The sequence below is a fragment of the Pelobates fuscus genome, chromosome 12, assembly GCF_036172605.1.
Source record: "Pelobates fuscus isolate aPelFus1 chromosome 12, aPelFus1.pri, whole genome shotgun sequence".
NCBI classification, from domain to species: domain Eukaryota; kingdom Metazoa; phylum Chordata; class Amphibia; order Anura; family Pelobatidae; genus Pelobates; species Pelobates fuscus.
The window spans coordinates 77,388,442-77,413,725 of record NC_086328.1 but is presented as its reverse complement, the minus strand read 5'-3'; the positions used below and the strand labels follow the sequence as shown (position 1 = coordinate 77,413,725).

The 25,284-nt window shown below is 37.3% G+C and overlaps 2 protein-coding genes across 2 annotated transcripts in view; one reads left to right on the top strand and one right to left on the bottom strand.

Annotated features, from left to right (window-relative positions):
* EFEMP2 (EGF containing fibulin extracellular matrix protein 2) lies at positions 1–15,698 on the top strand. The gene is made up of 11 exons (XM_063437826.1): positions 1–382; positions 2,535–2,618; positions 2,961–3,009; positions 3,105–3,335; positions 3,946–4,068; positions 4,363–4,479; positions 8,185–8,304; positions 9,517–9,636; positions 10,888–11,014; positions 12,024–12,219; positions 14,116–15,698. The coding sequence occupies exons 1-11, from the start codon at positions 380–382 to the stop codon at positions 14,275–14,277; spliced, it is 1,332 nt and encodes a 443-aa protein (XP_063293896.1). The 5' UTR covers positions 1–379; the 3' UTR covers positions 14,278–15,698.
* A 797-nt stretch (positions 15,699–16,495) lies between these two features.
* The window catches only part of MUS81 (MUS81 structure-specific endonuclease subunit), a 191,884-nt gene continuing 183,095 nt past the window's right edge, over positions 16,496–25,284 (bottom strand). Inside the window, exon 17 of the mRNA XM_063437828.1 lies at positions 16,496–17,736. Coding sequence (XP_063293898.1) covers positions 17,670–17,736 — 67 coding nt within the window. The 3' untranslated portion in view covers positions 16,496–17,669. The remainder of the gene's footprint in view (positions 17,737–25,284) is intronic.

Below are 25,284 nucleotides of genomic sequence, written 5' to 3'. Positions count from 1 at the left end.
GGCAGAAACTCAGGAATTTAGAAAGAGAGAGAGATAGAAGCAGAAAGAGACTGAAAGAGAGAGGGAGGAGGTCAGAGGGAACAGACATATCATACACTGGGAAAGAGAGAGCTTTAGTCTGCCATGGAAAGTTAGAGGAGGCAATAGACAAAAAGAAAAGAAAAAGAGAGAGAGTTAAAAAAGCAGATTCAACAAGCAATTTAGTAAAGGAAGAAAGGAACTGGGGGCAGTGTTGGTGTAAAGCGGGGAGAGTAAAAAAAAAAAAAAACACAGAAAAGGCCCAGGAAACACAGAGAGGCAGCCATAGGAAGAAGATAAATATTAAAGAAAAACAGGATTATTCATTGTATTCCACTTTTTAACTCCCGGATCAGAGAGAATGGTGAGTATTTTTTTTTATATATCTGAATAACTAAATCATAAATATTTAATATCTAGAGAGAGAGAGAGAGAGAGAAAAGAGTGATGCGTGTCTCTCTGAGTGTGTATTAATCTGTCATTGTAGGACAATTCATTAAATTATGTCGATAGTTTGTGTCATCTATCACCTATGTGTCGTGTGTGTGTGCATGTGTCTCACTCCATTTGTCTCTTTCACTCTAATGAATGGGTTTCTTTCCCTAAAGAACTGGCAGATCTCATCTCGTATTTGTCCAGACACACAAATAAAAAAACCCCAACAAAAATAGCCGCCTAATGTGAATATTATATTGCAACGTCTAGATGATATCTCTTAATATATATCAATATTTGTGTGTTGTGCTGTTTATACATCAGTCTTGTATGGGAAAGCAAAAATTGTAACTCTCCCTTTGTGTGTTCACTAATAGTGAATTTGTATGTCACATTCACTATTAGTGAGATTTTTGTGTTGCATTTATTATTAGTGCCTTTTAATATTATGTTTGCTAATAGTTGGTCAATTGCAGTGGATGTTGATGCTCTTTACCAGGCATATTAGACTTCGTAAGACTTTTCACCTTTTCTTTACAAATATATTAATTTCTTTTTTTGTTTATATCTCAGTCATAGTTCTATAGATTTTGCTTCTCTCTCAGTAAGAAGAGTCTTTAACTTTATCTGGCAAAACAGAACAGACTATTCCCCTTGTTAGCCAATAAATAATTGTTATCATTGTATTCAAAAAATGTCGACATATTCAGCAGTATTGTTAACTTAGTAAGCGGTGACGCATTTAGACTGATAGTGGGTTAGTGGTCAATTAAGTGTATTAATAATGGTTGAAACATATGAGAGTCATCAAAGGTATAAGCAGAAGCAAGGGTCCATTTGGCCAGAAAACTGAGCACGAAGAGGCAATCTTCCATCTGCTGTAGGCACATACACATACAACGAATTTACATATCTCGGATAATTCAAGAGCACCCTTGTTTGATACAAGAAATGGGAGAACGGTTGCAAAAATAAAAAAGAAAACATACATGACATAGCATAACAGTTTACTTAGTGGATGAAAAGTAAATGAACCATGCATGCTATCACCATCGTTGGATATAATTCTCCATATCACAACCCTCAGTTTGCTGGTCAGAACATTGGCGCTTGTAGAACATGATTTTATGTAGACCATAAGAAACTGATAGGACAGCAAACAGTGCATACCACACAGGGTTAATAGAAAAAAAAAACTATTTAGATTGACTAAATGCTAACAGGAAAGATGCACACTCTAGATAAGGCCATGTAATACTGTTTATTGACATCCTCCTGTGCTAATGGGAATCCATCCAGATCTGATACTAATGTGGCTCAGTTGGGAGTGAGCATGATTAAAAGTATTTTTCAACTGATTTCATAAACTTTTATGGCATGTCCTTTTCTTAAATTCTTGTTTTATTCTATGGATTTTCTTAATACACTGTTTGGCTTTCTATTAACCCATACCTCCCAAGTGTCCTACATTAGGAGCTACAGTCCCTAATTGTGATGTCCCTCTTTTCTTTCCTAATATGTATTAGAATATAGAACAGATCTCCGCAGCAATAAATCTCGCAGTAATGTGTCTTTAAATTACAAGAAATGTGTTTAGAGATCAGCCTGTGTAAATAAAATACATGTTTTTTGTTCTCAATTACATTTTAATGGCATACATTGTTATTATTAAGTCAACTAGAATTTTTCAGAACAGCCCCCTGGCTACACATTTACTTACCCCCCTAAGATTAAAGTGTCCCTCTTTGTCATTTTGAATTGACCCTCTGCATGGCCCATTCAACAAGCTCAGTAACTCGGTTGATTGGTACACCAACCTTGGTATGTTTGGTAACTGTTAAAACCCGAGGTTATATTCATAGCAGGTCTAGGGGACATACAGAAGAGAAAGTATATGAAAATTGAATGTAAAGAACTAGCCAAGAAAACCGGACTCATCACTGCACTATCAACTGAGTCTACTTGTTTCTGATTATGCACTAAACATGAAGGGAGTTAATGGTACCACTATAAGAAAGTCAAGTGAGTCCACTCCCTTGTGTCTATATAGTTACTTAACCTCTGCTTTTAATTCATTATAGATGCTGTGTCTCTTCTCCCTACTACTTTGTCTTCTCCTGGTTCCAAGTAGACAGCAAGAGGGTGAATCACCAAACAGCTTCACGGTAATTTAACATAAAGTGTATTGTAATATAGAGCCACACATTCTGCTCATCCCGTGATAAACAGATCTATCAGGCAAAATGCTTCACATACATTTCTAACAGACAGAAACATGAGGCATTTTCTTGCATGATATTTTTAAATGTCCCCATGAAGAATATTATCTGCATTTTCTTACAATAATTAGCAATACTGGAATTTGAAAGGCTTTTCCTAGTCATTTACTAGTATTTACTATTTAAATGATTTCACAGGAATGTTGTTGATTTTCATAATCAGGGATGGTTTGAACCTCATTTATTAGTGTTGAGTGTATTTTGACCATTCAACTGTTTTTATGTCAGGAATGCACAGATGGATATGAATGGGATCCAGAGAAGCAGCATTGCAAAGGTACCAGATCAATTTTAGTATATTATATTATATGCATTTTGGGTAGTTATTGACTGCATCATTGCTAAAATTAACTTTTCTTTCACCTCTCACAGATATTAATGAGTGTCAGACAATACCTGATGCCTGTAAGGGGGAGATGAAGTGTATTAATCATTATGGGGGTTACCTGTGCCTTCCTCGCTCTGCTTCGGTAATCAGTGACTCCCAAACAGAATCTGCTATTCATGATCCGCCCCCTCCGCCGCCACATAACACAGAAGCACAGGACATCCAATGTCCAGCAGGCTACCAGCCCGACTCACCAGGGCTTGGTACCTGTGTAGGTAAGAAAGGAATATAAATGCTTTTAGAAGAATACAATGCACAGTTGGAGTGGTCTATAGGATATAATAACGTTTTTCTATGATAATGGTTTCTCTTAAGTACAAAATCCTCTACAAAAGGAGAATATAATATAAAGGTTGGTGGGATTAGTGTGGGTAAGCCAGTATTATGGAGATGTGGGGCCTGCACGGACATGAAGTGAATTGAATAGCAATGAAAGTGAGCTTTATGGGTAGGAAGTTATCATTTTCGGGAGATGAGATACAAAGTTGAGTATCTTTGCAAGGATGTCATTCAGGATTCCCCATTAGTGCTAATGTAGGAGGTAACAGTGATGTGTGATTGTAAGTGGAGTACATATAGAGCTAGTTAACGTTCTAGAGATGAAATATATAGAATCGGATACAACTGCAGACATTAGATACTTATAGAGTTGGTTACCCTTGCAGACCGGTGTGATCTACGTAGTGAGGTAATTAATGCTGCAGAGAGATTAAATATACATTATGCTGGAGTTTTACTGCAGAGATGAATAGAATAGTAGGTGATGTTAAAGGAAGCATAGAAAAAAAATATTATTTCTCTTAAGACTGTACTATTTTGTTTCAGATGTGGATGAATGTGCATATCAACTGGATGACTGCCTGCCCAGCCAGGAGTGTGTCAATGCACCAGGTGGCTTTCACTGCAAATGCCCAGATGGCTACAGAAAGATAGGGAACGAGTGTGTAGGTGAGTATAAGAGCAATATTAACTTAATCCATCTCATCATATCTTCAGGTTTCGTCATACTCTTCCTGCTGCTTAATACATACAAATTAAACTTATGGAAACCAATAGTACATTGTTAAATCTTTTCCCTAGAATTTTTCTTTATACATAACCCATCTATACATTTTTCAAATAACATCATTCTGTTTGATTCTAGCTCCAATGATCTACTTAATCTTATACATGATTCTATATCTCTCTTTATTTTTTTGTCTTTTCTTAATGTTCATGTAACATTATCCCTTTGTCCCACAGATATAGATGAGTGTCGATACAGGTACTGTCAGCATCGCTGCGTTAACTCTCCTGGATCTTTTACTTGTCAGTGTGAGCCAGGATTCCAGCTGGCATCCAATAACCGTTCCTGCGTGGGTAAGTCTTGCCACCAAAAGAAAACCATTTCGTTTATTAGACTAGGTTGTGTTTTGAAAACAGATTTGAAAGTACATGAGAAAACAAGGGTGCTGTTTGTTAATTGACTTGGTTATGAAGAGAGGTCAATCATATGTACTAATATAGAAGTGAACAGAACTATTATGTCAGCAATACCATGGGCTTTAGAAATGTGCACGGGTTTTGTGACATATTACTACACAAATATGGTGCTCAGTAAAAAGTAAAACACTGGACACAAAGTCATAAAAAGCAAAGAAGTGTATGCACTAAACCAAGAAGTGTTTACACAATGGATTTGCAAATTTTAGGACAACATTTCTCAATGTTGGCCTGTGGTATGCTATTCTCTTTTCAATTTGCAACAATTTCTGTTGTTGCCATTCAACTCTATACTATTTATATGCTGTCTTCGACAAAAGATACATATAAAAAAAATCTCTATATAGGTTTAGCAAGACTGTACATCCCTGTCGAATTACTTTGTCATTTCGTTCAAAATTGTTGTTGATTTGATAATGGGAGGAACTCCTGAAAGCTTGCCATTTAGAAATGATTTATTTTGGTCTAATGAAAAGGTAAAGCGCAGTTTAATCCGTACATTATGCTAATAGAATTGCTAGCGAATGTGTACATTGTCCAAAAAAACCTAGATGATAAATACCTTCTCCTCTCATTGTAACAACCAGCTTTCATTATACAGGTATTAGCCAAAGGCATAGAGTTGACTATCAGCAAAAGTAGTAACTCTCCTACAGGTAGTTCCAATGTCTACCCAAATGAAGATCACACTGCTTTTCCTAGCAGCCCATTCACATTGCAGTCACATCAGCCATCATCGACAGTTGCGTGTGTACTATTAGTTTCTTAGAACAGCCTGCCAGGAAAACCAGTGGAATCTATGAATGGGTAATTTCTGCTCCAGCTGAGGATCACTGTCCTGACAGGTCCACTTTACTTGGAATCATAGTTTTTGTATGTTGTATTTAGTCTGCTTATGTTAATCCAACATAACGATCTGCAGGTACATTTGTAATAAATCTTAAGATATTTAGATGATTTATGTTATCTGTATTTGTTCAGAAAGTTGGGGCTGGCCAAATCTACATGGTGTTTCTTATGTAACTATATAGGAAACAGATGTGATAGTTATATAATATAATATATTAATGTGTTTAATATATATATAATGTGCTCCTCCTACCTCTCCCAGCGCTCTTTCAGTGTTTCTTTCTCTGGTTCTGCCTCTTCTCACCAACCCCTCTCTGTCGGCGTCCCTCAAGGATCTGTCCTCGGCCCCCTATTGTTCTCTATTTATACTGCCTCCCTTGGTAAACTCATCAGCTCCTTTGGTTTCCAATATCATTTATATGCAGATGACACGCAAATCTACCTGTCCTCCCCTGATCTCTCTCCGCCCACCTTGACTCGTGTTTCTGACTGCCTCTCTGCTATTTCCAACTGGATGGCTGCTCACTTCCTTAAACTCAACCTGTCCAAAACAGAACTTCTAGTTTTTCCTCCCTCAAGTGCTGCTACTCCTGTTGTCTCCATCCAAGTCAACGGCGCTACTATCACCTCTACCTCGCAGGCTCGCTGCCTAGGGGTTCTTTTCGATTCTGACCTCTCTTTTACTCCCCATGTCCAATCGATAGTCAAATCCTGTCGCTTCCAACTCAAGAACATAGTGCGCATCCGCCCATATCTAACGCCGGACGCGGCTAAGATATTGGTTCATGCTGTTGTTCTCTCTCGCCTCGACTACTGCAATCCCCTTCTGACCGGTCTTACATGTTCCCAGCTTGCACCGCTGCAATCTGTAATGAACGCGGCTGCGAGGCTTATTTTCCTGTCCGGTCGCACCTCCCACGCCTCCACGCTCTGTCAGTCCATGCATTGGCTTCCAGTTAGATATAGGGCCCAATTAAAAATTCTGGCACTTGCTTACAAATCCCTACATAATGCTGCTCCAACATACCCATCCTCCCTCATACACAAGTATGTCCCGTCAAGACCCCTGCGCTCATCCCAAGACCTACGCCTATCCTCTGCCCGGATCCCCACCTCTGACGCTCGCCTTCAAGACTTCTCTAGGGCTGCACCTATTCTGTGGAACTCCCTTCCCTCCTCAATCAGACTTTCACCCAGCCTCCACTCCTTCAAAAAATCTTTGAAAACTCACTTCTTCGTTAAAGCGTATCAATTAAACTGTCAGCAGGCTTCTCATCCCCCACCCCATGACTCCTTTCCTGCAACTGTCAAAAATGACCTACCAAGCACTCAATAAACCCTTCTCTAACAAACTATTTAATTCCCCTACTTTAACCCGTTTGTGTCACTATACCGCACTCCCTCTAGCATGTAAGCTCATTGAGCAGGGCCCTCAACCCCCTCTGTTCCTGTACGTCCAGTGGTCTGATCTCAATTATGTGTCTGTTAGTCCACCCATTGTACAGCGCTACGAAATTTGTTGGCGCTATATAAATAATAAAATAATAATAATAATAATAATATACAAACAATTGAGTAATACAATTGTTTGAAAATTAGGGCAATGAGATAATTAAAATAAACATGTCATTAAAAGTAATATATAATGGCTGTTTTTCATGTTTAACATATTGTCTGTATGGAGCATTAGTAAATAGAGGCATATTTAATGCCATCCAGACCTGAATGTGGCTCATTTACATTGCTCTGATTAATTTACCATTACATTCATTCGCTAAATCAGTTTTAACATTTTTGAACCAGATTGACTTATTCATGGTCTTGTTTTATAATAGCCATGGATGAATGTCAGTACTATATAAATTACATAAAAAAAGTTCAATACCAGTGGTCATATCTTCTCAAATCTACTAACTTTTCAATACTGTTACAATGATCAGGTTGAGTATTGTTCTATGGCACTGTTGTCTCTATGCAGAGCTCAGCTGGATACTGAACTGTTAAATACAATGCACCCATTAAGACAAAGATATGACTACATTAATGAGTATCCTTCGAGTTTGTTCCATCCAAACATATTTTGTGTCTGGTACAAACAACAGAATTGTTACTGCAGAACAAGATCCTTTTTCGCTTTAAGTAAAACTTAAAACTTTGTCAAGCCTACTTTGCCAGTAAATTTCCCCTGAGCTTAGTATCTCAAGAACATAAAATTAGGGAATTTGGACTTGATCCTAGGCCAGGATTATTGCATGAAATTGGAATGTCAATTGGAATGACACAAACATCAATTACCCAGGCACTACATCTATTTTTACATACTCCTTTGAGTTTTTTTTCCCCCAAAAAACAACTTGCTTTTAATGATAGATAAACATCCACAATATGGTTAATCTTTGCACAAATGTACCTTAGAAATAATGAAAATATGATTAGACTTTAGTGGGAACTTATTTTAGCATCATGTAGTCATCATGCTTCCCACACATCCAAACAATTGGCACAATAGTACCTCGTTTACAAATGTACTGTACATTATTTGTTATGTACGTATTAAGGATGTATTACGTTTTAGAGTTCCTCTCAAATTATGGAACACTGAATACAAGCATAGCGGGTACTGGAATAGCATACGGTAGGGGACGATAGTTACCAATTACAGATGGTCTCTTAAATGTTTATATATGTTTACCTGTAAAGCTAAAATATACAATTCCTCATTCCCTTTTTCAGATGTTAATGAATGCTCCATGGGTGCACCATGCCAGCAACGCTGCTATAACACCTATGGAACTTTCTTGTGTCGCTGCAATCAGGGTTATGAATTGGATCGTGATGGCTATACCTGCAATGGTAGGTACACTACTCAAGCACTTGGATTTCATGCCTACCAATGACTGGATCCTTCCTTATTCCATTCCATTCCATTATTGGTATTTAGGTCTGTAGATCTAATTTCTACCATAAGTGGATCATGTCAGCATCCCATTAATGGGCTTTCTATGTGTCAATGTATTACACTTTACATCCTGTGGGAGAGAATTGCTCTGTTATTTGTGAATGTTTTTTTTTCACACTAAGTCTAGTGGTTTCAGTTAGTTACTTAATGTATTGTGCAATCACTTCAACGAACAGGAAACTCTGACTGCAGATTATTTTGGACTATATTCCGAATAATGTTCAGCTAGCTTTACATTTAGTATTCACTGGCCTGTATAATGTAAATCTAATTTAACTAGGTGATAAGTAATAGAAGTTATAAATACACTGCTACACAACTTGTCTCCAGGACTCATATTTCTGGCCAAGTATATTGGTAAACATAAACTAAAACACACATTACCAAAGGTGTATCATTGTACTAATGCAAATTATTATTAGATGAATCTACCATGCTTTTAAAAAAATGTATTCAAAAGTATACCAATCACATAAATCACCTCAGTGTCAATGTATGGACCTTACTATCGTCTCCTTATATATGTTGCAATAAAGTGAACGTTCCACAAATTTAAAAACAACTTACTTTCCCCACCAGAAAGACATGATAAACTTCAGAATATCTTAACAAATAAATTAGTCAATAGTAACAAAACACATATGAAACTACTCAAGATATTTGACATCATCCTAACAATGTATGCAATTTCTGTAACATTTGGATTAGTAGATTAGATTGGTATACCTTCCAACTTTGTGGGCTGGTCTCATGGAGTTCTAAGGTTGGTGGGGAGTTGAGTTCCAGCTTGTAGTCAACCATCCAACCTTATAGATGTGAAGAGTTCCATGAGATTTTGCCAGTGTTACGTTCTTCATACCTATACCATGTTTATTGTCCTGTTGAAAATTGTCCTAGTTCTGCCTGCAAAAATATTAGGACTTATTTCTGAGTAACAACAGGTTGGATCCATATGGTGTTATTTAGCGTTATTGAAGACCAGATTGTTATGATGGTATTATTAATGTCTTACTTGTTTGCATGCCCAGATTTAAATTTACAATTTTGATTATGAGAATGTGAACACAGGATATATATATTTAACATGGTTACTTTTATCTGGTCAGACGTTGATGAATGCAGTTACTCCAGTTACCTGTGCCAGCACCAGTGTGTTAATGAACCTGGGCGCTTTTCCTGTATCTGCCCAGAAGGATACCAGCTGTTAGGCACTCGATTATGCCAAGGTAAGAAAACTGGGACCAACCTCTGAGTGCTGGTTTGTATTTGATTGCATGTAAAATGGGTGTTTTAAACATTACTCCTCCTCAAGGTCAAATGATTCCAGAGTGGGTGCTTAGTGCTCCTCTTGTGAGAACAAAACTGATGCCAATTAAATTAATGGGAGATTTGATATAAAATTATATCCAGTAAGGCACCTTACTGCAAGTTAATATTTGCACCTAAAGAAAGTTTCTAAAAATAAATAAATAAATAAAATCGCTGTGATAAAAGTTTTTTTTTTATGTATTTGATTTTTCTTTACATTTTGGGGGTTTGATTCCACAACTATAGCATTAAACGTTCACGGTTTTATTTTGCTGCGTAATCTAAGTATGAAATTATAATTTTTTTGATCTTGATAATGTAGGTAGAAAAATATATATCTTTATATTCTGGAAAATAGATATTTTACAAATAGGTAGCCAGTGACTTGGGAACCTGTGTCCACCCTGCAATTCTCATGGAGGATTTGTGTATTGTGTAGTAACCCGATGGCTTTACTTTTTTTTATTTTTGAATGAAGGTGGAGAGGTTGACATAGTTGGAACTCCATGATGATTACTATGGGGTTTTAGGAGCCCTACTTGATTTTATTTTATTTATATATGAGAAACAATTGCTGGTCTTCTCTATTAGAGAAGTAGATTGTGTGGTCATGCAGGCAGAAGCAATGTTTTGGCTTTTGATGCTTGAGTCTATCATCAGCTACTAATTGTCTCCCTATGAAGATAGCTTACTGTATGTTATACCTATCAATGCAATGACCAGGCTCTTAGGCTCTTAGGCTTTTCGGGGTTTAAGAGTCATTAATACAATTATCATCAGACAATTGGAAAACTGTGTTACCACCATTTTCAACTCAATGAATTCAAAGCTTCCCAAATGTTCCGGAAAATATTTATCACAACATCCATTTTAAATATTATTTGAGTGCCTACTAATTAAATAACGAAACCTCTTTGATGATTACATATTTGTTGCTGGAATGTTATCATTTGTGCTAATAGAAATTAATTATTTTTTTTATGGACAAATGAGTTTCACTTGAGTGTTTAAAAATAAACAACCCATGTACATTCTATGTATTAAAATACAATTGGTTGAAATATAAAATATTTAAATTGAGAGATTTGATTAATCTTAATGAATTTAGGATTGTAAGCAGTGGAAGGAGTATACTGTTTACATAGGAATGATTTGAACTGCCTTTACAGATATCAATGAATGTGAAACAGATGCCCATACGTGCTCTGAATCTCAGAACTGCATCAACTTCCATGGAGGTTATCGCTGTGTGGAAAAGAATCGTTGCAAGGAGCCTTATATACAAGTAGCCGACAAGTGAGCTAAATACATAAAATATTTTTTTTCTTCTCTCTAAATAGATTTTTAACCTTAATTTATTGCTGCAGGGTTCATCCCTTCATAGTAGACACCCATATTACAGATACTTGCAAGATGTGGTTCAACCAGAACCAAAAAATTAGAATGATTATCTTAGAATGGTGATTATTAATTCTTAGATCAGTAGCCATACCTAGGTTCTGTGCTGCTTGCTGGTTAGAAAAGGTTAATAATTAATCAGTAAGTCATCTGCTTTATTGAAAGCATATCTAACATAAGCCTTCCAACCGTCACTTGACTATTATCCCCATAACTGTTTGCCAAAGAGACCCTTGGATAATAGTATGTAAATCAGGGGCAGACATGGCTTTTCTGGACTAGGTACATTAATAAGCCAAGAACACACAAATTCATCATCATGCTTCAGTTTCTGGGAATAGATATAGACTAAAGTAAATATTACTAACTACCCCTATTTCCAGAATGAGACTCCTACAAAACACTGGAGAGCAATCAGGCACTAGGAAGTCGTGTTGTCTTTACTGAATTTTGTGCACACAAAAATACCAAGAAAAACATTGAAAGAGGACATATTTTAGGCTGATTTATAAAATATGGTGCACTTAGTTGGTTAAAATATGCACTTAACTGCAACATGTATGTTTATACAGCCCTGGGCCAGTTCCAATAGATTGACATTTTCTCAGACAGATAATATAGTTTGTATTTCACTACAATAATACAAATATTTCTATTTTTAATTTTGACGTCCTGGAATATTGTTGGGAATTATTACTATTAAGCAGTGCTCACTCTCTTTAGAGAACTCTGAAACTACTATTAATCAGTCACCCAGGTCCCCAGTATCCCAATTGCCCATTAACAATCTAGAGCATCATCTTCGGGGGAGCAGGAGATGGGGAAAATAAATTTTGTAGTGTATAATTTCATAAAACTCTGGAATTAGTGAATGAATGCCCCTTTAATGTTGGATTTTGCTTTGCAGCCGATGTATGTGTCCATCAGGTAATCCACTTTGCCGGGATGAGCCAGGCTCTGTGGTGTATCGGTATATGAGCATTACGTCAGACAGGAGTGTCCCTTCAGATATATTCCAGATCCAGGCAACCAGTGTATACCCTGGGGCGTACAATACTTTCCAGATCCGTTCTGGAAATGAGCAAGGAGATTTTTACATCAGAGTAAGTAACAAACATGTGAAAGTATATATCTATAAACATACATAAAAAAAAAATACTTATATTAAGTTGACTTAAGATTACGTTAAAAAAATAACAAAAAAACACTAGTCACCCTCTTCATCTCAATGAAGTGGTTTAGATGCAGTTGTCCTGTATGTTTAGCCTGTAAAAGTAAAACAATTCAATTTTGCAGAAAGAGCAGTGCTTATCTTGAAAGCTTAAAGGACCACTTTAGGCACCCAGATCACTTCAGCTTAATGAAGTGGTCTGGGTGCCTGGTCTAGCTAGGTTTAACCCTTTTTTCTTAGGAAAAATTAGGATTAATCCAGCCTCTAGTGGCTGTCTCATTGACAGCCGCTAGAGGCGATTGCGTGCTTCTCACTGTGAAAATCACAGTGAGAAGACGCCAGCGTCCATAGGAAAGCATTGCGAATGCTTTCCTATGAGACTGGCTGAATGCGCGCGCGGCTCTTGCCGCGCATGCGCATGCAGCCGAGGAGGAGGAGGAGAGTCCCCCGCACGGCACTGGAGAAAGAGGTAAGTTTAATCCCTTCCACCCCCTAGAGCCCGGCAGGAGGGGGACCCTGAGGGTGGGGGCACCCTCAGGGCACTATAGTGGTCCTTTAAACAAGTTGGTGTCATAATGAGAGCCCCTAGAGGCACATCTACTGCACTGACCAAGTAAAACTTAGTCACATGACGCCGCAGCTTACAGGAAAGCATTCAATATAATGTTTTCCTATGGGAAATCTTGGATGCGCATGCAGCACCCACCACGCAACGGTGACTGGATCATCACAGGAGGAGGCCATGCCTTCTCGATTACGTTGCAGGAGGGAGAGAGTTGAGCAACGGCGAGTAAAGTAAAAAGCTTCTTTAAAAAAATATATATATATTCCTTGTATGGCACAAAGAGTGGGGCGGGGGGAACTACTTTAGATAAGAAACGGACACTGTAGTCTTAGTTCTAGCACTATAGTGTTCTTTTAAGTTTACCTTCTCCACCTCTATTCATATAGGCTAACATATTATATGGATAAAAACAATTAAGACTGAAATTAATCCCTAGTTTATTATTACCGAAAATTAGATGTTATAATCTTTTATGTAACTGAAGGAGGCAGCCAGATGCAGAACGAAAGAATTATAGGGTTGTACACTAAAGTGTGAATTTTGGAAAAGGTTTAAATATTTTTTTTAAATTATTGATTGATAGTTCAAGGCATAGGTATGACATCACGATCACACTCTCATACCCGGGCACCTTGTACAATTCAACTGCGTAACACAGGGGAAGCCATAGAGCAGTATGCAGAAGTGTATATAAATTCAAGCAGCATGAGTACCAGGGAACCAGACCAAAGCAGTAGATGTAGGTGATTAGAGATGGGGCAAAGAGGATTGTCTGCCAGGTGAATGTTTGAGTTTTCAAGGGTTAATTGCAGAATATTGATGTAAATGACTTATGGATATACTATCTGGCTATCTGTTTTTAAAAACTATTTGCAGGGCAATGCGGAACTATTAGGGAATGAATGGTCTGTTTTAGCTGAATGTGCTTCAGATTTGGGTACATCAGTGTACCCAAGTAGGCATACAAAATGTGGTTTGGTTCTGTTTTAAGAAGTGGAGTTCTAAATAAATAAAAACTATATTTAATGTGGACATTGCACTAAAATGTCCTAAATATCCAGTGTGACAAGCTCCAGTTATGTTATATTTGCTAATTGTTGGATGGTATATTTAGTAAATAAACAATTTTAATACTCAGTTGAACCCTGTTATTTTGGAAAACAGATTGGCTTTAGAATTGTCACAATTTTGTGGTCATCTGTTTTAACTAAGCTGCATATACATGTGTTCTCAAGAGTATCTCTCCTTCTTGTCTACCTACAGCAAATCAATAACATAAGTGCTATGCTTGTCCTGGCTCGTCCAGTCAACGGTCCCCAGGAATTCGTTCTTGATCTTGAGATGCTGACTTCAAATTCCCTGCTTAGTTACCGTTCCAGCTCAGTGCTCAGACTTACCGTGTTTGTGGGAGGATATGCCTTCTAAATCTTAAAAAAAACAGGACATTTATCTCTATGCTGTCTATAAACTACTTTTTTGTTTGTTAAATATTTTCTTTTTACTAATTTGAATTTTATTTTTTTATTAAAACCTGATTATGTTCTGGAAGAGGCTGCCTTTCAGTCAAAGCAATGTTGCAAGCCTCTCTGGCAATGGATTGGTTAGCCGTGCCATTACTAAGTGGGCACTAAGTTAGGTCACTTCCAGACTGCAGAATATCAGGGACAGGTTCGGACAGTACAGGGTGAATTCACAGTGACCTCTTTATTCCAAATCAAACTAAAGATTTGTCAATGGTGTGCTACACATTTAGGTTAAGAGGCATAAGGTTGACTGATTTCCTAAATGGAAATAGTTACGAAAATAGTTATGACCATTCTAATGCAAATTCGAATTGTAGTTTGATACAGCAAATCTATACAGATCCCTATAGTATTTTTTTTTTTATGAATTACAAGAATTATGACTGGTGCCAAATTAAAAATGTAGATTTATTCATGAACTATAGATTGACAAGACTTGATCATACAGCATGGAGAAATTAACACTGTGATCTATGGAATGGAGGTCATCATAACTGGCACAGACCATGCAGAAAAAGAGTAATACAGTATATCAGCTAGTATCAGATCCTCATTTTTAGTGACCTGCTAAGTGCAGATTGACAGGGATACACTTAAGTGAAGGCTACTAAAGACCTGTTAAAATATTTTTTAACTATAATACATATGCATAACACTCCAGTAATAAACCAGGGGCTGGATTCTTTAATCCAACATAACTTTATTGCGTGTAATTCCTTAACAGTTTTCCCATAGATGTCAAGGGGAGAATTGTGATTCAATTACCATTGTTAAAAAAAAAATCTCTGCTTATAGAATCCAGCCCCAGATCTAATGAAACTCAAAAAGGAATTGGTCTGATGGATCACTATGCCCACTTAAGTAATGATATTCTGAAATGTATGACTTACTGACGAAGCTTGGGTCCATTACTGTGCTACAGATAAAAGAAAAAACAAAACTAAAAAACATATACTCAATCTTTTTTAGTGAGCAAATAACTGCATTTTGTTGATTTGTCCTTGAATATTGGTTGTACCCATTTCTGCAAAATAACATTTTTTATAGTAGTTTCACAAAGTTACATAATGTTCTTGTACATTAATAAGAGGGGTAGAAGAACATATAACTATAAAAATTGTACTTATGGGGTTACTCACCTGGCTACTATGAGTAGTGAGCAAATAAAGTAATATTTCAATTTGTTAGATGTGTTTAAAAAAGGAAAAAGGGTGCATTTCAGTATGACATGCATGGTGGTATAGAGTAGCCTAATGCAGCATTGAATAAAATTGTGTTTTTTGTTTCTTATTGTTACATTAAACTTTATCTGCTGACCTGGAACTCCCTATTGTAGGGTGTGATATTTGGGTACCACCCTTCTCTCACAAACCTCACTACATTAGCTGTCTTTTAGTAGAACAGGTATAGTTCCACTGAACTATGTCAGATTATCCTGGTAGTAGAATAATACCCCTTTTATTGTTTACTATAATGAAGAAAGAATATTTAGAAAATAAATTTAGAAGCCATTTATGTATTTTGTGAAAGGGAATAGCTATGTGTAAAATTTCATGTGGGGTGAGAAGCAGTTCATAACCTTGTGGAAAAACTGAAAATTAGTAGGGTTTCCACTTTAAAGCTCTTTCAAGCAAAAGCCATAATTTTGTCTGGAGCATATATGCAGCCAACTGCCAATGTAGCTCTGTTAGCTCCCTGCAGCCAATTGAGTAGGTTATTCCATTTTGGAATAGGATCCTTGACAGACAAATTGCTATGATGGCAAAGACCATCATTGGTCTGTAAGCAGTTCACATTAATTAACATGCGTGACTGTTGGATAAATCATTCTCTCAACCTGTCCATGAATAAGTGTGTTATCATTTGTATTTGTACAGCAGCTTTAATGTCACATATTTCTTTACCATGAGCTAACTGTTTGTGTGTGCATAAATAGTAGTCAATATCTAAAAGGAAAGTCACTGCACACAGGGATGTGCCTCCTGGTGCTGCGGCCTGGGGAAGGGGAGGGGGGTAAATTGCTACTCCAATCCAAATAGTGAAAGCAGGCTTCAATAGGAGGTAATTGAAAAGTAAAGGATACCGCACTCTCACAGTGAAAAACAGGTGCATCAAAGACTAGATGGCAACCCCAATTTAGAAGATATTAGTAGAAAGTAGGTCCAGACACTCAAGGTTTCTTCAAAAAGGCAAATTTATTAAAAACTGAACGTGCAACGTTTGGACCTACACAGAGGTCTTTGTCAAGCTCAAGGGCACAAAGGCTTCTGTGTAGGTCAAAGCGTTGCACATTTGGTTTTCAATAAATCTGCCTTTTTGAAGAAACCTTGAGTGTCTGGACCTACTTTCTACACTATATTAGTGCAAATCCATCAAAAACTCATATTTTGGTTTACAAATCCTTAATAATGTATAAGTAAACACTCACTAAGATATCTATTTATACCCATATCGTACCCAATTAATTAACTGGTGCTGTATCTGCTAATTCATCATTTTTATTTTTGCTCTTCTTCTGTATGTATTTACTTCCTTATTTGAGTCACGACTGCTATGCGTGTCACCATGGTATCCTTTAACCATTGACATTTGAATCCGTCATTATATTATGTGTTTCTTTCCATAATATATGTCTATAAATAGATATGAGTGTTTAATTATACATGATTAAGGCCTTGTTGGCAGAAACATAGTGATTTCATAAGAAATTACTTACATTACATCCTGTTGAAGCCTGTTCCTATTTTCACTATTTGATAATCAGTATCTTTCTTTATCTATGATAGCACCCTGGAGTTATCCTATTGCATATGTCAGGAGACTGTTTCACATGCCCATAGGCGTTTAAAGTTTCTAATCCTATATCTCCAACCTTAGACTACATAATTTATTAAAGACTAACTTTCTGCAAAACATATTTTATTGAAATGTATAAATTCATACTTTCATGTACTCCAGTATTTAGTTTACCATCATTCAGTACTCAATGTTACAAAAAATCATTTTTGTATCTTCACATCATTAGCTAGTGTATTTTAATTATTTAATTACAAAATGGTAGCTAAGATACATGTACTTTAGTTTCCATGATACTTCTGAATAATATTGAAGGAGAGGAGGACAATACAAAATGAGGTAGTACTTGGTAATGCATAGTCAAAAATGTGTCACAGACCTATTTTACTATTAATGCAGCATCACTTTTCATCCTGTCATATTGGGATATTATGATCCTAAAGATAAAGTCCATTAAAGAATAAGCATGATGTCCTGAATTTATGTTGTATTATAGCATCAGGATAATGCTCCTTTAGTGCAGTAAAGCTGGGATATGGTCTTGCTCAAGACTGGTCCAAGGTTTCTGTAAGAGCGATAACAAAACATAATTAGACTATGAGGGTAATTTTCAAACAAACAATAATAATACACAGTCCAAGGTGCGCTAAACTTGTTCAGTAAACATGCAAAGCTTAACAGTTTTAGCGTAATAATTATGTGAAAAAATATACATTCAACAGTAAATCTCATGTTTGTCTCCCCTCTTAAACTGGGCAATCTCTGCACAAGAAATGGAAACAATTTGTAGATGAGCTTGCTTGATCCACTGTTTGTTCTTTTCAGTAATCTTAAGCGGTTCTAAGAATGGCGCATAAATCCAGATGTGGATGTATTCCTCATTGTGCATGGTGGGAAATCAGCCCATGATGGGAGTCTGATCTGCCCACTGATATTGCCTTCTGTATGGGCATAATTTAAAAAAAGTTGTAAAATTGATTTTGTCCCACAGTTTCTTTTTACATATTCCACACTCATATCCTGTCCAGATGCTCCACAGTAATAATAAATTATGAGATTAAATAAAAATGTCAGGCATACATTTTTGAGGCTAATCGGGAATGGGGGGAGACTATCGCTCTAATAAACTCTAATAAAAATTTAACTGGTTTGGTTTTTAAAAGACTGGCTTTTTAACATCACTGCTTACATGGCTTTTATTTTGCAAACAGAAATAAATCCACAAACAATGGCCAAGGGCTGACATTTTCTGGACATAATAAAAAAAAAAGGAATGTAGAGTGTATGCCACATACAAAATGAAAGCTAGGAGCAATATTGCAAAAACACAGCCAGCCAGCAGAGAATTCCTGATGAAAATAACGGAGGCAAACACCAAAATAGTAGAGCTGTGGCAGCATTGCAAAACTGCTTCATGGAGGCCTTAATGCATAAACCACAAAAGATAGTGTTCTGGTAGAGGGAGTTATTGTTCAAAAGACAAGCAGTCCTAGAGTAAACATGAGATATGATTGCATGCACCATCCAGCAAGGAATGGTATCTCGTCTGTTCTTGGACCAAAATAAATAGCAACTAGACACTATATTTTAAACCTGAAACCTCAATGTAATTTAAACAAATCCTTATCCTGGTGACCATGAGAAGATCATGATCGGCAAAGCAACACTGAGTCTTCAAACACGGCAGGCCAATGTGTCTGAGGTTTCCAAGAGAGACATTCAATGTCCAAAAGTATTTATCGACTGCAAAACTTAGTTAGGATTTCACTCAGATAGCATAGATAATTCTAGCACAATGGGCAAATGTTATGACAAACTGTGCACTCACTGTAATGTTTCATCAAAATCTGGTCTTTTATAGTACTTGTCAATAAACCCTCATCAGTACATCCTGAGTAAACTCAAGATTGGGACAGATATGCCTGATAAATTCCGAAAACATGCATTACAGACCACATATTGTACTTTGGATAGATCGAAAAAGCGCTTTTAGACAAAGCACTCTAAGATAAAACTATTTTGCAAGTCAGCAACAATATATACACAACAGTACACCTAGGATTGCTACCTTTTATAGCCTCCACAAGATCACTAAGCAACAGAAATTTTTTATTGCAATACCGATTGTTATGGACAAGGAAACTTGACACAGAATGCGGGCATATACCTGGATTCCATACTCAGAGATCTAGTGATAAAATGAGCATCATATCTGAGAGACAGTAGTGTCCAAATGTTGAATTGTCCAAATGTAAAACTCCTGATGGGGTTATACTCTGCAACTTAGATGTGGAAGGGCTCTATACCTTTATCCCCTACAATCAGGGTATTCTTCATACTGCATACTTTCTCAAACAAAAGTTTGATACCATCAACGCAACTTATTCCTAGAGAAACTACTTAGATTTGTGTTGACTTTATTTTCACTGTTATCTACTACCACCAGTTGAGGGGGAGTGCAATGGGGACAGCTTGTGCCACATCATATGCCAAACTGCACCTGAGATGGTAGGAGAAACATGTGGTGTTCTTTGAAAAAATGCAGGAATATCTGAAATTCATCTTTAAGTGGAAACTGTCAGGATTATGGTTGATCCAGCACGCAGAATAGTATCACACCTAGGACTAAGTATAACGTTTAATCGGACCTAAGAATTGCCAGACTTAACGTACCGGAGCATAGTCAAAATACTGGCCGAAATCAGGGACACAGAAAGAGACACAACGATGAGGAAAGCCAGAAATCAGGGAAGTCAAAATGAAGCCAAAGTCAAATACCAGAAAAACGCAATCAGGAGCACACTCTCGGATAACCAGCTAGGGGAAACCACGACAAGGCACTGACAGAAAGATAATTTAAGTTTAAATAACCCTCCTTAGGCTGTAATTGGCTGTCTCTGACCCCAAAACTTGCGTGTGCCTATATTACGCGACGTTGCACGCATGTTGGCGCCATCTTTGATGTGGGCGGAGGTAAGTCTCCTATTAAAACTGGAACTAGGTTTAAAACTAGGAACGCCGAACTCGCTGGGGACCGGGATAAAAGGAGGTGGGGCAGCGGTTTGCCGCGACCAAGGAAAGTATAAGATTTTTCTGTCGGCGTGGCCGCTATCACTGGGAGCCGTGACAGAAACGCTAACATGTTAGTCACAACAACAATAATTTAATTTAAGTTACATCAGAAGCGGGTTCCCCCTCTCTCAACTTTTTGAGTACCACAATCACTATTCTTGAGGATGGAGCTATACAAACTACTCTGTATAAAAAACCAACAGCCACGAACAACATTGTTCGATTGGAAATTTACCATCCACTTTGCTTTACAGTAGAAACTATTCTGACTTGGAGCATTTTAAGGTCAAAGCTTGTGATATGCACAAAGCACTTAGAAATAAGGGATATCCTAACCATTGTTTTAAAAGAGCTTATCAGAGAGCCCTAGTGACGGATAGAGAATCACTTATTAATGAGAATAACAATCCCTTACAAGCGAAACAACCTATACGATGTAAAGGGGTATTTGATCCTGGTTGGGATGCTGTAAGGAACATCCTTACCAGGTTATGGCTATTAGTTACAAACAAGTATTACCAACAAAGGTGGCCATCACATTGAGGAAAGCGAGGAATTTGAAAGATCAACAACTTGGCTTTCTCAATCCATCCATTTATCAACTGCAACACCAAGGGGGTAGTGTACCTTTGTACCGCTGTGTAGCTGCAGCTTACAATATGTGGGGGAAATGTTTGTCCCTTTAAAAGATGCATTTTAGAACACAATTATTTTGAAAGAGTAATTGATACCCCTATATCAAGACACCTAAAATCCTAACACAATCGGGACAGATTTGGTTAATTTGGACCAGAGAAAATGTGATTTGGACAAAAAGCGGAGGAGGAAATAATTCTAACAAATTTATCAGTTTAAAACCAGCTTACCTGGAGATAGTTTTAAACTGATAAATTTGTAAGAATGAGGGGTTTTCTTATACACCATTTATAAATGATTAAATCAAATGTCTAATCTTTGAAACTCTCCTGATATAAAATAGTTTTTATAGGCGAGCAATGTGTTTTTTATGAAGTTTATGAAGTTTATGAAGTAATTTTCCTCTTACAAGTTTCACCCTCCTTGTAGCTATTAAAATGTTTTTTATTTTTTTTAGAGTCTGTATCACATATGGACATTAGCAATATGAATATAAAGTTAATTTGATGTTTACGATATTTTGGATGTCTATATTTAATTCTGACAATGTTTATTGTTTAGCTTTAGTGAATACACTTAATAGTACACTTATTTAGTTAGTGCTCAAAAGGCCATTCTAATATATTTTTTCTTTTTAGAAATCTTTATTTTTAGTTCAGTCCACAAGTACATATCATGATATAAGGACAAAAAGAAAAGAAAGGCATTATCCATGACGGACTTTCCAACGTGAAATACATTAAGATACTGTGCATTTCGCACAAGAATGGAATTTAAGTTTTTTGAAACGAAAGATATAACGGTAATTTCTAATATATTTTTACGCACCCTTTTATTTATATCCTCACGACATGGAGTACAATCTATAAATATATATAATTATGGCATTCCTTTTCATATGTTTTGACTGAATTGCAGACAGACTAAATAATGATCATACATATAACAATAGTATAATAACAGAAGATAATGACTGAGTGGGTGGTTTCTTGATTCTCGCATCATCGAGGAGAGTTTATCCTTAAAGCGGAGAATGTTTAGAGTGGACTGTAAAATGGGGTGTCATATTTGAGACATCCCTCCATCTCCACTTGGGACATTTAATATACAATAGCATTCAATGTAAATGTGTAATCAACTGACCGGCTCGCCCCCATCATGCCCTTGAGGCATGTGCAGTTTGATTGGACAGCAAAGCAGTCACAGGACACTCACTAACACTTAAATGCTTTGCATTTAGGAATGGACAGGCTCCCCCTGAAAAAGGTGCACGCTAGCAACCAACCGCGCTCTGGGTTTCCTTTATTGTTTTTTTCCCCTCTTAAAGGGACACTGTAGGCACTTTAACAACTAACCTAATTTAAGTTGTTAAAGTGCCTTTAATATTTTCCTCCTTCTCTTACTTTTCAAATAGTTTCCTGTATTCTGTATTAAGGCTGCTCTCATACCCAACCATACCCTAACGTCAGGTATACTTTTGCTGCCTAATGCGCGCTCTCGCGATATGAGAACGTCCTTGTGATTTCCCACTCTTTCAGAACCCAAGTAAATCACGGAGATAAGCACCAGTGAAACAGTATGGGCAGGGCGTGGGGTTTGTCGCCAGACTGAGCCCTCTTTGCAGGCTTTGGTTGGTCATGTGAGATTTTCGCCCCAAACCCGGTGAGAGCTCAGCAAGGACGAGACAGACACAGAGAGCGGCATGGCGGTGAGTGGGGCTTCCCACATGGATAATGTGTGTGTGGGACGGGATCCTTTAACTGCAAAGGCGGGGTCTTATCACCTGCAGGGGTTACTGACTGGGCAAACCGGAACCTTTAATTCCTGGAGTGCCAGGGACACTGTGTATTGTTTATATAGAATCCAGGACCATCATAGACTGAATCAATAAATCTTCATTGAAATACAATGATTCCCAACAAGTGTAATTTGATTGGCGCATAGCGGCAAATGCCACGCATGGTCTGCAATGCTTCTCTATGAGAAGCTAGTGATTGAACTTTAACGATAAGTCACTGATGATGCAAAAAGGGGCTGGGCGTAATGCAGCGAGTTCAACTAAATAACTAAGAAAACAAGGTAAAGACTGATTTTAAATGTAAATATTAATAATTAAATAATTAGAATGGTGTTCGGTGATATACAGTATATTAATAAATATAAAATACATCTGAAATATAATAAATTGGAAGATAGTACAGTGTTCCTTTAACAGCATCGGGGTTTTTTCTTTCACTTGATGAGCACTTACTAGATTTTTTTCTGATTTCAGACAGCTGAGAAGACTGATGTTTGGAGGGGCACGTGATGGGGGACCTAGCTTACACCTATGATATAGTGGCTACAGCTGGTTGCACATATCCTTTATTTAGTTTATAACATAAATCGAGATTTAGAATAAGTAGCTCATTCAATTTTATACAGTTGCAAGAAAAAGTATGTGAACCCTTTGGAATAATATGGATTTCTGCACAAATTGGTCATAAAATGTGATCTGATCATCATCTAAGTCACAACAATAGACAATCACAGTCTGCTTAAACTAATAACAAACAAAGAATTAAATGTTGCCATGTTTTTATTGAACACACCATCTAAACATTCACAGTGCAGGTGGAAAAAGTATGTGAACCCTTGGATTTAATAACTGGTTGAACCTCCTTTGGCAGCAATAACTTCAACCAAACGTTTCCTGTAGTTGCAGATCAGACGTGCACAACGGTCAGGAGTAATTCTTGACCATTCCTCTTTACAGAACTGTTTCAGTTCAGCAATATTCTTGGGATGTCTGGTGTGAATCGCTTTCTTGAGGTCATGCCACAGCATCTCAATCAGGTTGAGGTCAGGACTCTGACTGGGCCACTTCAGAAGGCGTATTTTCTTCTGTTTAAGCCATTCTGTTGTTGATTTACTTCTATGCTTTGGGTCATTGTCCTGTTGCAACACCCATCTTCTGTTGAGCTTCAGCTGGTAGACAGATGGCCTTAAGTTCTCCTGCAAAATGTCTTGATAAACGTGGGAATTCATTTTTCCTTCGATGATAGCAATCCGTCTAGGCCCTGATGCAGCAAAGCAGCCCCAAACCATGATGCCCCCACCACCATACTTCACAGTTGGGATGAGGTTTTGATGTTGGTGTGCTGTGCCTCTTTTTCGCCACACATAGTTTTGTGTGTTTCTTCCAAACAACTCAACTTTGGTTTCATCTGTCCACAGAATATTTTGCCAGTACTGCTGTGGAACATACAGGTGCTCTTGTGCAAACTGTAAATGTGCCGCAATGTTTTGTTTGGACAGCAGTGGCTTCCTCTGTGGTATTCTCCCATTAAATCCATTCTTGTTTAGTGTTTTACGTATTGTAGATTCGCTAACAGGGATGTTAGCATTTGCCAGTGACTTTTGTAAGTCTTTAGCTGACACTCTAGGATTCTTCTCCACCTCATCGAGCAGTCTGCGCTGAGCTCTTGCAGTCATCTTTACAGGACGGACACTCCTAGGGAGAGTAGCAGCAGTGCTGAACTTTCTCCATTTACAGACAATTTGTCTCACCGTGGACTGATGAACAGCAAGGATCTTTTGGAGATACTTTTATAACCCTTTCCAGCTTTATGCAAGTCAACAATTCTTAATCGTAGGTCTTCTGAGAGCTCTTTTGTGCGAGGCATCATTCACATCAGGCAATGCTTCTTGTGAAAAGCAAACCCAGAACTGGTGTGTGTTTTTTATAGGGCAGGGCAGCTGTAACCAACACCTCCAATCTCATATCATTGATTGGACTCCAGTTGGCTGACATCTCACTCCAATTATCTCTTGGAGATGTCATTAGTCTAGGGGTTCACATACTTTTTCCACCTGCACTGTGAATGTTTACAGTGTGTTTAATAAAAACATGGCAACATTTCATTATTTGTGTGTTATTAGTTTAAGCAGAGTGTGATTGTCTATTGTTGTGACTTAGATGATGATCAGATCACATTTTATGACCAATTTGTTCAGAAATCCATATCATTCCAAAGGGTTCACATACTTTTTCTTGCAACTGTACATACAGATAGTGATCCTGTACTTTAGTCTACATTGACCTTTACACTGAACCCTCTATGACTATGTCCTCCTCCTCTGCTCTCTTGTTGTCTTCCTTCCTTCTTTATCAGATGGTTAGCACATTATTCCAATTTTTACCAGTTTGCAATAACATCCAGAAATCTTATCTTGCTACCTCTTATGTCTACTCTTTATTTCTGCCACTTGCATTAGGTATTTCTTTTTATATACAGTTAGAAGGTTTTTAAACACTCTTGACACTTACTTTACATAAGGGGTTTATCGCCCAAATGGATATCTTTCACTTTCAGGCATTTTTCATTTTACACATACAGTATTTAGATGCCTAACCTATTGTGGA